The following is a 14,490-nucleotide window of genomic DNA, read 5'->3' as shown; positions in this document are numbered from 1 at the left end:
TGTAACTACTAAACTATTAAATTATGTTTATGTGACGAAGATTCTTATGTGAAAAAACATCTTTCCAACTACAATGAAATTTTGGTAAAATGAGATGAGATAAATAATTTTAATATGTATTATGCCAAAGAGGAGCAGTTTTAATTCTTTACCCTGATACATTGCTATAGAAAATTATTGGTTAATCCCAGGTTTAGTCCCTAAATCTGTGACTAGGCTAGGAGGATACTAGCTCCCACTCCAGAGCTCACACTTCCCTTCACCTGAAGGCTAACTCTCGCATTAGTTTTTAAACACTAGTCTGTCACCCTAAAGATTCTTTAATTCTACACCCAATAAATTATATTTTCCTATTTATTTACACTTAATTCTATGAATGAAATTCCCCTTCATGGAATCGAATGTGATCCTTACTCTGTTGTAGAACTCACACTCCATTTCCCGGATCATATGTCACAACATATTTTAACAATTTAATTGGTCAGATCAAAAAGTAAATTAAGTTCGGAGTTGAAAAATCATCACAATTTATTTTATATTTTAATATTAGTACATCCATATCATCTCTTCATTTCACCATATCTCAGAGTAGGGAGAAAGATAAAGTAAACTACTCAAACTTCATGAGAAAGATACAACAAAACACAAATTTCATATATAAAAGAAAGTAAAGTTCATACTAATAAACAGACAACACTTATCTGAAACTCTTTCTCAAAGCAAATCCCTTGTGGCCTCTTCTAGGAAATGAAGGAAGAAGAAATCTCTCACTTTTCTCCTTCTCCAACACTCTTAGAGAAGAGTTCACACTTAATCTCACCAGAAAACTCTATAAGAACAATGGGCTCTAAATGGTTGTGGAATGAAAAATGAAATAATGTGTGATGCATAGAAGGTTGAATTAGGGCGATGAGATGTCAGGAAGAGTCACTTGTCTAATCAATTTTAGCCCCAAATAAAGCCTAGAATCAGTTCTTCAATAGGTGACTACAAAAACTCTTCAAAAAGTGTCCAAATTCGTTAAATCTTCTAGAAACAGGGGCTGAACTGACAGTGGCGTCGTTGACACCCATTCTGGCGTTGTCGACACCAGTGTTCTTCAATTTAATTTACTGCTCTCTGTCAAACGGCGTCGTCGGTGCTGCTTCTCGCGCTGAACAATTTTTCAACTTCTTCATTTTTGCTCCAAATTTCTTCCTTTTTGCTTCAAGTCCTAAAATTTAACAACTTGCAAGAAAACATAAAAATATCATCCATTAAAGTGTAATATCACAAAAAATAAATATAAAAAATGGGTCTAAAAATGCATATATTTTTTGTGTATCATGTTTCTCCTCTGCCCCCCCTGTATCAAATCCTCAACGGAACAGCTTAAAACTGCCAAAGTAACTCCAAATTTGCGGTTGAGCAACTGCAGAAAAATTGTCGTGCCTTGGCTCCCAGAACTGGCTCCTAAGTGTTGCCTTCTTGATTTGGTACGTGGAGAACTAGTGCCTAACCAGTGTCTTTAAATGGAACGCCTTGGCGCCCATAATCTATCCCCTAGGCACCAGTTGTGCAAACTCCCAATTTGCTTCGTTCAACTCCTTTTCGCTCCTTTTTCATCCTATTTCGCTCCAAGTATTCCACCTGTTATATCTGCACAAAAAAAAAAACATAAGAATACCTTCCTTTAAATTGCATTTTCATCAAAAATAAACATAAAAGACTAAGGAGATTAAACATGCTTTAGGACATATCATGTTATGCACATTTAGATAAAGTAATAAGCATTATAGTGGAAATATCAAGATTTTTAAAAGCAATATGCGCTAAGATCATTAATCCAAGTGAATTGGAAATGTTAAAGAACGGATTATATTACCTCTACGCCAAATGGAGAACTGTTGCTTGCCCTGCAAAATAACTTGTAACACCCCCATTAAAGTAGGGATAACCATGTAATTATGCACACGGTACACTCTCTCATATAAATAGAGGGTCATTTCTATAGTAAAGTCTAATCATAGAATTAATCTAAATTTCCTCATTATGTTATTCATTATTGTGCACTATCTCTCTTTTTTTCTCTCTCTTTCCTTGCAAGACAAATTTAGATTCAACAAGTATTCATTATTGTGCACTATCTCTCTTTTTTTCTCTTTCCTTGCAAGACAAATTTGGATTCAACAAGGTGTTAGATATGTAAATAAATATGTTTTGATTGGTGTGTATGTAAATGTTCTTAAGGAATCTCTTTTCTTTGATTTAAGAATTACAAATACATAAGAGTTGGGGGGTTGCATGTAAATATCCGATGATTTTTCCCAAAATATAGAACCCCTTATTTTTTCTGCAGATGTAAATACATAAGAATTAGTGGTATGCCTGCAAATGACCTCATGGTCATAAGTATTCTGTACTATTTAATTTTTCAATCTTCTTAGTAAATATTTAAAAACAAAAATTATATTACGAGCTAAATGGTTGAGATGAATAAATATATGTAAGTTTGTGTAGCTCAAAATCGAGTTGAACGAACTAATATGAATAAATTTAAATTTAAATCGAGCTGGATGTGAATAAAGTTATTTCAAGTCATTTCAAACACGAGCTCATTTCGAACATAAAAATATTTCGAATGAGTCAAATACGAATAAGTTCTCACTTTCATGTTGGGCTAGTTTACACCGTAAATGCTATGGATATAAAATTTAAAGTTTAGGTCTTTAATTTATAAAATCTAAGGGAATTTACATATATAACACTGAAACATTGCTATTTACAAATTTTTCCTTCTATTCCATCTATTTTTTAAATCTTCACTCTAATATTAAAATTCAGGATAAATTTTTAATAATATGTCTATCAAATTCTCAATGATTTTGTAAATTTATTTTGATTTGGAGTCCAAAAATTATTAGGGTATTAGTTATGTGAAAAGCAATGTAAATTATCACTAAAATCTAGAAGAAATTTCTGTCGGACTCTGAACGTAACTCTACATGCGGACTCCCAGTAATATACTGTAATTTGTGTCATATTACGCCGACCTATAAAATATTAAAGCGAAACTGCGGACTTCGCAATAACCCCGAAATAACCTTGAAATAAACCCAAAATAACATTCAAAGTTTCACTTTATTAACCTAGAAATAACCTCTCCGAAATAACATCATAGGGTTAGTTTGAGTTTTTTGAGTTATTGAAGACAAATTTATATATTTTATTTCAATAACTCAGAAATAGCTAGGGGTGTAAACAAACCGAACACGAACGAACAAAGTTTGTGTTCGTGTTCGGTTCGTTTAAAATTTAGTTTGTTTGAAATAAGTTCATGTTCGTTTCTTAACGACGAGCCGAACACGAACCGAACACGACCTGTTCGCGAACGACGAGCCAGTTTGACATCCCTAATATTAATATATAAAAATAATATTATATATTAATTATATAACTTATATTATATAAATATACAATATCTATATTAGTATATTACTACTATAGTATATTAATATATTATTATTATTATTTTATTATATATTATAATTTATAAAATTTAATGTTTTAAAATATAATAAATTTTTTATATATAATTATTTTATATTATTTTATATTTCAAACAATAACGATTCGAACACGAACGAACGCATCACTGTTCGTGTTTGGTTCGTTTAACTAACCGAACGAAAAAAATTTGTTCACGTTTGTCTCGTTTACTTATCGAACGAATCGAACACGAACTCATTGACGAACCGAACACGAACTGTTCGTGAACAACGAGCTTTTTTGACAGCCCTAGAAATAGCTCAAAAATAACTCTGAAATAACATCCTCCCAAATTATTGAAGTTGAATCTTGAAAATTATTTTTAAATTATTTTAAATTATTGAAATAAAATATATAACTGAATAACTTACTCCTTATGCATTTAGCACACCCGGCGACTTAATTATTGGAGGCCGCATGTACCGAGGTTTTCTTGGGAAGGCGTCGCTCGGAGCGGGAACGGTGGAAGAACCGTGACGTCCTGGTTCGGTGGAGCCAGCGACCATCAATTAGACATGGCAAACACAGTTATGGGCGGCGGAGGTGGCTCAAAGGTGGCTGGGGTTGGCGGTGGGACGGCGGACGGGGTCTACTCGACAGCGAAAACCTCCGTATGGTGGGACATCGAGAACTGCCAAGTGCCGAAAGCCTTCGATGCGCATGTCATCGCTAAGAACATAAGCTCCGCTCTGGTTGCTATGGATTACCGGGGGCCGGTCTCCATTTCAGCCTATGGGGACACCAAATTGATCAATATTAGCGTTCAGGCGCTCTCCAGTACCGGGATATCGCTTAACCATGTTCCTGGAGGTATGCGTTTTAAACTCTAAACCATAGTCATGTTGCGATTTTTCTTATTGAAGGTACATTGGTTAATCGTATTGCCTTCTCTCTTGAGTTTCGTCTTTCGTCTTGAATTTTTTTTCTTTTTGATGCGCTAACTCCACTTCTCTGCTCGTACCCTGATTTTGGGCCTACTGTTGTTTTTTGTGTTTTAGATGGTGATACTAGAAAATAATGTTCTTAATTTAGTTTTTACTACCATATAATCGATAGTGGTCATAGATGGTGATACAACAAAATGATTTTCTTACTTGAAGTCTTACTGCCATATAATCTATTGCTGTCTCAATCCTGGTTGGAAAGTATCCAGGCTTTCATGGCCTGTTGGCTACTAATTATGAAGTTGTTCTGAATTTTTGAAGGAATGCATATTTGATCTTTTATAGTTTCAAAAGTGTCCCTGTACGTGAAAAAATGAGGCCTAACCTGATTGTGGTGTGAAATAGATAATAGTTTGCTGAGACGTCATTCATAAACTATGTGAAAAAATTGGTGAGATAATCAGACATATCATTTAAATTCGTATGTTGTTACACATCTAACAACTAAATCTATGTATTTACGTACATAGCTTCCAAATCTCTAGATCACATAAAAATTATCGCTAATATTAATTTATCTAAAATAAAACATTTCTTTTCATGCATATGCTTTGATTTGATAGAGGTACTAAGGCGGCACATCAGTAAATATAAAGATTTAGGTGTTAGATATGTAAATACATAAAAATTCTGTGATAGGTATGCAATTCCGCCCAAAAAATAGCATGAATATGTTGGTAATTAGGTAAATGTTTTCTCATATTTCACATGTAAATGAAGTATTATGTCTTTTCATAATTGCGACAAAACGTTGGGAAGGGTTGTCTTGTTTTAAGATTAAGATTAGATTTGTTCACCTTGAATAGCGAGGCTAAGAAACTTGTGAGCGCACTATTAAAAAAGAACAAATATCTCTTGTTTAAAGCTAAATGAAAATGGGGGGAAAAATCAAAGATAATTTGGAAAGTTATTATAAGCTATCAAATGATGAAAATATTATTAGTATCATTTGGATTAGGATGATAATTGATAGTTTTAAAAGATGAATTGTTTACTTAAGGATGGTTAATATTGAGGTGGTATCTATTTAGTTAAAAATTTGTGAGGATATGATTTGGCTAATTTTGATGCTCCTCAAATTAGATTAATATTTAGTTTGAGAATTAATTTTTAAATTTACATGGATGGAGAAACTGTGTAATGAAGGAAGAGGGTTATTATTAATGTTGATTTAAATTGATAAATATATTCTAGCAAGTTGATCTATGAATGGTTCCACAAAATTTATAAAAAAAAGAGATGCAAATTGATGGGAGAAATTGCACTATAGTTTTTTGGTGTATAAGATCTTGCAATATTGAACACGTATTTTAAGAAATGTGAGTAAAACTAGTTATTTTAAAAAAAGAAGCAACAAATCAGAAATAAATTTTCTTATGTAGCTAAAAAAGACTTTTTACAAAGCTTGTCAGATGATTCCATATACAGTATGCTTGCATAGCTTGGAGTAGTTCTTGAACATTTATCTTATAAGAGTAGAAAAAAGTAGTACAAAATAAATAATTGCACAACATAATGAATATAATCCATGAGAAGTAGTTATCTATCAAGATAGCTTGTTGAAAGAGGAAAAAAATAGAATTTTATACTTTAGCCAACTTTGATATACGATAAGTGCATTAAAAAATTCAAAAAAGTCTTGAAGAACTTTCGCTTTGAAATTGGTAATATGTAAAGACACTTCTTATTGAAGTTTTGAACACAAAAAATTAAGCCAACGGGATATCCGTTAAAAGAATGACGAAACATAAACAAACAATACAGAGCCTTGTAATAATATAAGAAAAATAAAGTATTACAAATTGGTCCCAAGTAAAGTAAAAGCTACAACTTTTGATGGTTTAGGAAATTTCAAAGTAATATGAAATGGGGGTATATAGAAGAACTAAGAATAAAGATTCAAGTTCTAAAGAATTTAATCATATTTATGTCATATATAGATAATAGGACTTTATTTAAACATGAATTCATCAATGTAATATGCAATTGTTATTTGATTAGATTATAATATTCAATTTTAAGGAAATTTTTTTTAAGAAAATTATGAACAAAATATTGAATTATAATATAGTTTGATCTAAAATGGAGAAGCTGTATTGGCTTAGAAAATGAAGCATAAAGATAAAGCATCAAACTATATGAGATACCTAGTGAAATTTTGAAAGGGAAGAGAAATATTCCGTTTTTTGGGTTAATAAATTATTTTAACAAAATTTGAAAGACTATTTTTATGCGTACATAATCAAAGAAGAAGCATAATCTATTATTGTTTAATAATAAAAGAGGTTTATAGAATATGATAATTGTTCTTCTTATGAGCCGAATATTGACCTCACATCATGACAACACCATTGTTATATTGGTGCACCACAAAATATCATATAGGGGGGCAAACTTTTGAAGGAAGGAGGGGATTAAGTTTGCATCAATTTGGGCTATCTTGGGCATGAGTTTGTTTTTTCCTTTAAATAAGGTAAAAATCTTGTTTGTTAGCTTAATATTTTTAGATATTGAAAATCACACTAAGATTGGGATTGAATTTGGTTGGAAATGGCACTTTAAGAATCTCTTTCAAACACTTCACATGAAAATTACACCAAGCACAACAATACCCTTCCTCCTTTGTTCCTTGAGCCAATTGAGGAACTGTTGCCATCCTTCTAAACGGTAATAGCTTCAATTTTATATTTCTAATATAGCAAGGTAACTCTAGCTTTACATTTAGAGTTTATTTGGTAATGGTTTCTAGAGTTTATTTGGTAATGGTTTCTAGGCAAAATTTAAGTTAGATTTAACTTCAATTTTGCCAAACGGCTAATCCGGTAGTTTTAAATCCAATTTCTCCTTTGTTTTTCCTTAAATCCTGGATTTTCTAAATCCTTACATTGGCTAGAATAAACTTAATCCTTTAAGTTTCAGGAATTCTTCACTACCCCCACCGACGCTTCTTCATCGAACTCTAATGCCACTAGTTTCACCTTGTCATTAATGGTGTACGTTTGAGAAAAATGAGTGTTTTGGACGCCACATTTATCGTTGCCTCACTTGTTAGCTTTAGTTGTAATTTCCTTTTTGCTGGTGTTGAGGGTTTCATTTTAAAGAAGATTGGGGGATTTTGATTAAAATTTCAAAATTAATTTTATACTAAGTATCAATAAGATCTTGTAATTTGCCTAACATGATAATTTATATAATCATCATTTAATCAGTAAATGCTTAATAAGGAACAAATTATTTAAAAAGATAATTAATCAGCAATTATAATTTCACTAAACTAATTAATTGTAAGAAAAGACAACTTTGATTTTAATTTTTAAATTAATTTAATCTTTCGTACAATAAGATCTTATAATTAACATAACATTCTAATTTAAATAATCATCAATCATTCGGTAAATGCTTCATGATTAATCAATTATTTAAATAGATAGTCAATCAACAATTATAATTTCAGTAAACTAATTACTTAGTAATTAATACTGTTGATACATCATCACTAAATTTATCATTTAGCATGAATCTCGATGTGCTGTTTTAGAAATAAGAAGTTCCAATTCAGTTAAAATTATTCAAAGCTTCATTTTCAACAAATTTATAGTTAAACTGACCATCTCAACAAGGTGAACCCATTCATACCAAAATTGGTCAAATCTGATTCTAATTAAGCCCAAATCAAGCCATTAAATCACTTTTGGAGGCTTTGAGTTGTTAATTGAAGGATCAAATGAACTCCAAATTTGACGTATCTATAGTCAAATCGGGCATCTTGATGAGAAGAATTCAGCAAGCCCAAGATCACCTAATTCCTGGTTCATTAAGGCCATTAGATTATCAAAAAATTTCCTATGATTCAGGAGAATTAACTTGGAATCATCATTTACAATGCTAAGGCAATCTTGGAATCATCATTTACACTTGAAGTCTTTTTAACTTGAGTTACACCAAGCTAGACTAGTGAGCATGATCAACACTTGTTTAGTTATTACTAATCAATATTAATAATTTATTATTTAGTAAACCATTGGATGACACCGCACGAAGTAATTTTTTATCGAATTTCTAATGAGCCACACTTGAGTTATGTAGGTTACTCAGCAATCTTCCTTTATTTGATGATGATAAATTTATGTTGGTGTGCAAGGGATAAAAATGAGAAACATGAAAATATAACCTCCAACACGTTAGATTGTAAAGTTAATTTAATTCTTACCTCTAAATACATGCATGTATCCAACATCACTTTTGGTATATATCAATATAACAGTTTTAACCTTTTTTTACTTCTTAAAAAATATTATAGTTAATTCATTGGTAACTGCAAATGTTATTATCTGGATAACTATAATATTTATAAAATAAATATATTGTTTTTCGAAATAGATGCAAGTTAGGGAACAATAACCTATCTCGAGTACAAAAAATTTAACTTTTTATCAATTGTAGAAAATCATGATGCCAATTTTAATGATATGCATATATAAATTCTTTGGTTTTGAAAAGAGGATCATAAATGAGGCTCATAAATTATAAACATTTAACTATATAAAGAATATTTGAGTCTAGCCAATTTAGAAGATTAATGAAGTCTAAAAGAAAAAGAAATAGATATCAGATAGCATACATAGGTTAGTCAAGAAATTAAAATCATTTTTTGAGCAAATGCTCGAAGGTCAAAAGCTAATATATCAGATGAAATTCAAATGAAGTTTACTTAGCTAAAAATCACATAGTATGCTCCAAGTAGCTTGATTTTGGTTTATCACAAGTTAAGTATAGAAGACTTATGTGGTCAAACTAAGGTGCATAGGCTTGATAATATCATGTGTATCATTTTGCCCCAAAATTAATCTAATTTCTAAAATTATAAATATTTTCTAAAATTATAAATATTCAATCTTAATTATGAAGAGAACCAACCATGCAATTAAAAACTAGAACGCTTGCATACATGAGTCTTGAATTGAATAAAACACGTATGCAAATGTGGTAACAATTGTTCATAAAGTTTGTTTGAAATCAATTAATCTAAATTATGATAAAGTAAAATCAAGGGTTCACTTTAGCTGAATAGCATAGAGATAATTTTCAATAACTATAATAAAAATATCATACTAAAATCACAAAATTGTCTAAGTGATTGGGAAAATTTCTAAATTTACTTTCTAGTTATTCTCGCATGAAAACAAAACATGATACCTTTGGAATTAGATAAATTATTTGAAGCATAAACTAGTTGGATTAACATATATGAAACTAAGATTAAATTGATTACTTACACATAATACAATACGGTTGAATTAAATTTTCTATGATTTAGGTGAATAAGTCACTTAGGATTCATGCAAAAAAAAATGTAAAGACTTTGCCTCTATGCAAGTGGAGAAGCCTTCATTGGTATTTTCCTCTTAAGGGAATGTACCATTCACCTTAGTTGTGGACAAAGATAGCACCTCTGTCTTGACACCACTTAATTAACAAATACAAGAGTAGTATGAATACAAAACAAAAATACAAACAATCTAATATGCAAATATTTTTGACATTTATAGAGTGGAGTGCATATAATGAGAAATTGTACGTTGCTAGTAAGCTGCTTCTTTTTGTGAGGTGGTTGTATTTATTTTATAAGTAGATAAGAGATTTTGTTAGCTAGGGTATCGAGGTGGAACCTCTAGATCTCTTACGTTAGCTCTGAAAGTGCACATATATATATACAGAAATGTTGTATGAGATGACCTAAAAGAAAGCCCAACTCATACAATACAACACACACAAAACCCAGATAAAGCAAAGATACAAAAATGTTAAAAACCAAAAAGCCACAAAAAGGGCACAAAAATGCTAGGGACGTCCCACTTTAGTCCTCCTGCCTCTAGTTCTTGGAAGTGAGCTGGCTAACAAATTGGTAAGGTGTGTACCATTGCCCGTAGTAACCAAAATATCATTCATCAGATTCCTGAGCTCAAGTAGATCTTCATTCTTCTTCTTCCTCCTAGATTTGTAGATCTGTCATTCCTAATCCGATGATTGACTTATCTGATCATTAGGTTAGATAGGACTAGGTCATTGCACGTCTTGATCCCCATGAGCCTGAGTAATATTAACATCTTTTTGGACCTGATAAGACGGTTGTGGAACAGTAGAAGTATTTTCACATGTATTATCAGTGATAGGTTCTAGGGCAGACGGAGTCTGAAGAAACTCCCTCTCCCCCACTATAGGAGGTTCCAAAGACAAGAAAGCTACAACTGGGGATTAAATGGTTGTCATATTGTCTGCCTGATCAAGGTAATCACAGTCTCTAGCTGAGCAGTTTGTTTTTTTGGTCTGAGTTGGGGGTGTAGATGGTGACATTGAGAACTGGAGTGTCCGAACATATGACAGTTCGAACAATACGACGGAAAAGGTTCAATCTCTGTCTTTTGTTAATATTCATGGTGTTGTGTGCCCAACCAGTTTTCTTCAGAAGCGGGTGAAGTGATGTCTCTTTCAACAATTACTCTGAATTCAGAAGGACGGGACAGATTAAAAGTAGGAATGTTGTTCTTGAGTGGCTTCATATAAGTTGAGATAATAGTACAATACTTTTTGAGAAAATTAATGAAATTTCAGACCAGGGAGACGAATCCAAACCAGAATGATTGGTGGTTTCGTCTGTGGGTCAAAATCCAAGACCATTTCAAAATTTTCATTATTCTGTTATCAATCCATATTATCTTTCTAGCAAATAAGCGCATGTAATCTTCTTCTTTGTTAATTTGAATAAGAATGTGTCTCCCATCTAATAATCCAATTTTTTCATTCTCCAACAAGGTGCATAAGTTTAATTCTTTGTGAATGAGCTTCATTTTGGGATGACTATATAGAAATTTACCAATCAAATTCAGACGACATAAGGAAGCAAGTTGAATACCTTTAGTTTCTGTAAAAAAGATAGCAGACTTCCCATTCTTCCTACCAGATTTCTTCATGTTCTCCGCTCACTCAAACGAAGGAGGGAAAGATGATGATTTTGGTGTGCCTGAAGCGTTGACACCGGCAAAGGCAACTGCATACGATTTGTCCGAAGCCATACTCAAGAATAGGTGTGACGTTTAGAGAAGAAAGCAGACGAGGAAAAAAATAACGCCGAAATAGCCGAAGCTAAAAAAAGGACGACGCGGTGAGACGGGACGAGCACAGAGAACAATCGCGATCGCGAGCAGCGTAAGGCAGAATATGCGAGCGGCGAGATCGAGCGCAGAAACACGTGGGCAAGAGACAAGCCTCTTCTCAGAGCCGGAATGGGGGAGACGAAGAGCGCGAAGACGCCGAGAGGAAACACTCGAGCGAGAGAGAGAGAGAGAGAGAGCGAAGCAGTAACCCATTGCACCATGTTCCTGGAGGTATGCGTTTTAAACTCTAAACCATATATATGCATAGCTTACATTTTAGATTAGGACTGCTTATATGTTAATATTTTTTAGATTTTATTTAATTTTGCAAAATTTTATATTCAAAGTAAACTATTTTTGTTAAAAAAAGATTATAATGTCTTGAATCCGTCAAATTATAAATTTTCATGAATAGATTTGTTAGAGTTTAGGTTAAAGGTTTGCAAAGATACATAAATGTTTGTCGAGACCTATTAATAATTATAATTCATTGTCCTTTTTCCTTATATCATAATAGGGATGGGATAAGGAAATTTTATATTCAAAATAAACTATTTTTGTTAAAAAAAAGATTAAAATGTCTTGAATCCGTCAAATTATAAATTTTCATGAATAAATTTGTTAGAGCCTAGGTTAAAGGTTTGCAAAGATCCATAAATGTTTGTCGAGACCCAATAATAATTATAATTCATTAGCTTTTTTCTTTATATCATAATAGGGATGGGATAAGGTTTGCAATGATTCATTATGGTTTATGGAGAATTGTAAACTTTAATAGAAGTGCTTAAATTAAGTTAATTTTATATTTTGATTTATCAGGCTGTCTAATAATTTTGTAAAAACTATCTAGTAAATGCTATTAATAGTCATATAAAATTTTATAAACATAATTTGCTTCATTTTTGAATTGTAAAATATCATATTACTTGATAGAAATAAGATTTTGCATTAATTTTTTTTTTATTTCTTTGTTTCCTAACTCATTGATTTTTGGTGTATGTTATTCTTATGTATCAAGTGTAAAATAAAATTGCTAATTCGGAGTAATAATCTTCCTATGCTCTTTATTTTCATTATTGATTTTAGCTATTTACTTGTGCAACATTTAATGAATTATTAGACTAATTCATTGATGTAATTGTTATCTTGAAATTTAGTGTTTAACTTAGGTTTCTGCTCTAGTAATATCATCCATCTTTTATTATGATAAATGAACATTGGAATTTTTGAAAAAATAATATCTTTGGTTAAGTTCAAGTAACCCTCACTTACTTTTTCAAGTAAAGTAATCCTCCTTTGAATTATAGCAAGAATAATAAGAAAAACTTACAATGTTAATTAGAAAAGAAACTTACTATAGAAAAGAAGAGGAAAAAGTAATGTAAAGTGTAGGTACTAGTGAGCTAATCATGTAGCTACGGTTTTCAAGATGGATTTTCTAGATATATTAGGTTAGCCCTTAATTTGTTTTTTCTCTGCATGTGTGTGTGTGTGTCTCTCTCTCTCTTTGCATTGACTAATTATGGAGACTCCATCTTTTATTATGATAAATGTACTTTGAATTTTATAGTAAAATTTCAAAAATAAAATAAAACACTAACTATCATCGTCATTGGAGTAAGGGACTTTCTCCAATGGCGGCTACTGCTCCAATGGATTGCTGGTAAAATTTTTGTAAGTTGCATTTACATAGATGTTTGCAGGTATAGAAGGGTGCAAAGTTTCGCCATGTTGTGAGTGGTGATGAATATTTTGTGCTAGAAAATGGGCGAGGATAATGATTGAACATGAAATTTGTTCACATTTAGTTTAAGACTTATGGGGGTTAAAATGAAATTGATCATGTGATCAAGAGTTGAATTATGTGACTGTTGGTATGAAAGTTTTTGCAGTTACATGATTGTACACGTACATTTTTTGAATTGCCTGATTGTATACTACTTTATGCAAGCCACATTGGCCTAGTTTTTTAGAGCTTTGTCTTTCAATCAAGAAATCTTAGATTCAAGTTTTTTTGTATGCTATGTGCGTGCATTTGTGCGTGGAAAAAAACTACATGAATTCCAAAAGTATGGTTACAACGGTGACATGTACCGATAGCAATGGTGTGTAAGTAGTGGAGAGAGTCTTGTAATTGTTGGTCGGAAATGTGATGCATGTATTTGGAAATGGCCTAAATTAGATAATTTTGGAATTCATAGAAAATGAACTAAGCGATATATTTCAAATTCTTTAATTTTTTTTTTATTTTTTATCCAATAAAATGCCTAAATTTCTAAAATCTATAATTTTTTAATGCATTATATAAACCCCAACCAATATTTCCAAAATGAATATTATCTAAAGCGAACATGTAGAGCATCTGATAAGCTTATCAAGTGTATTTATAATGATAGATCAAGCATTATTAGTCTTCATCCGAGCAATCAAAAATATTTTTCAACAAGATTTATTGTAAAGATATATTCTAGTTGACGATTGATGGTAACAAATTGCGCAGTTACATCTCTAGATACATGATTTTGAATAAAATTATTTCTAATATTTATGTGTTTTGTTCAAGTGTGTCATTAAATTCATGGTACTCATATTGTCACATCTAACTAAAATATGGTATTTGAATTTTATGGTCTTATAATTTTTGTCTATGGTATAGTATTTGTGCAAATAGCTACGTCCATTAATATATTTTGTAGTTGTAGTGGATAATATAATACAATTTATTTTCTCTTGAACTAAGGCGTGTTCCAAAAATTGATAGGTGCTTGAAGTGCTTTTTCGATTGATTTTTCTTCTTGTGTAATACAACAACAACAACAACAACAAAGCCTTAATCCCACTACGTGGGGTCGGCTACATGAATC

At 31.5% G+C, this 14,490-nt stretch overlaps 1 protein-coding gene across 1 annotated transcript in view; it reads left to right on the top strand.

Moving 5' to 3' along the window:
- The first annotated feature begins 3,926 nt into the window (after window positions 1–3,926).
- LOC110032858 (meiosis arrest female protein 1 homolog) overlaps window positions 3,927–14,490 on the top strand; it is a 23,494-nt gene continuing 12,930 nt past the window's right edge. The window contains exon 1 of the mRNA XM_020736628.1: window positions 3,927–4,338. Coding sequence (XP_020592287.1) covers window positions 4,044–4,338 — 295 coding nt within the window. The 5' untranslated portion in view covers window positions 3,927–4,043. The remainder of the gene's footprint in view (window positions 4,339–14,490) is intronic.

Source organism: Phalaenopsis equestris, unplaced genomic scaffold (assembly GCF_001263595.1).
Source record: "Phalaenopsis equestris unplaced genomic scaffold, ASM126359v1 Scaffold001039, whole genome shotgun sequence".
In the NCBI taxonomy this organism is placed as follows: domain Eukaryota; kingdom Viridiplantae; phylum Streptophyta; class Magnoliopsida; order Asparagales; family Orchidaceae; genus Phalaenopsis; species Phalaenopsis equestris.
The sequence above is the reverse complement of the archived record's forward strand: the minus strand, read 5'-3'. Positions and strand labels throughout refer to the sequence as shown.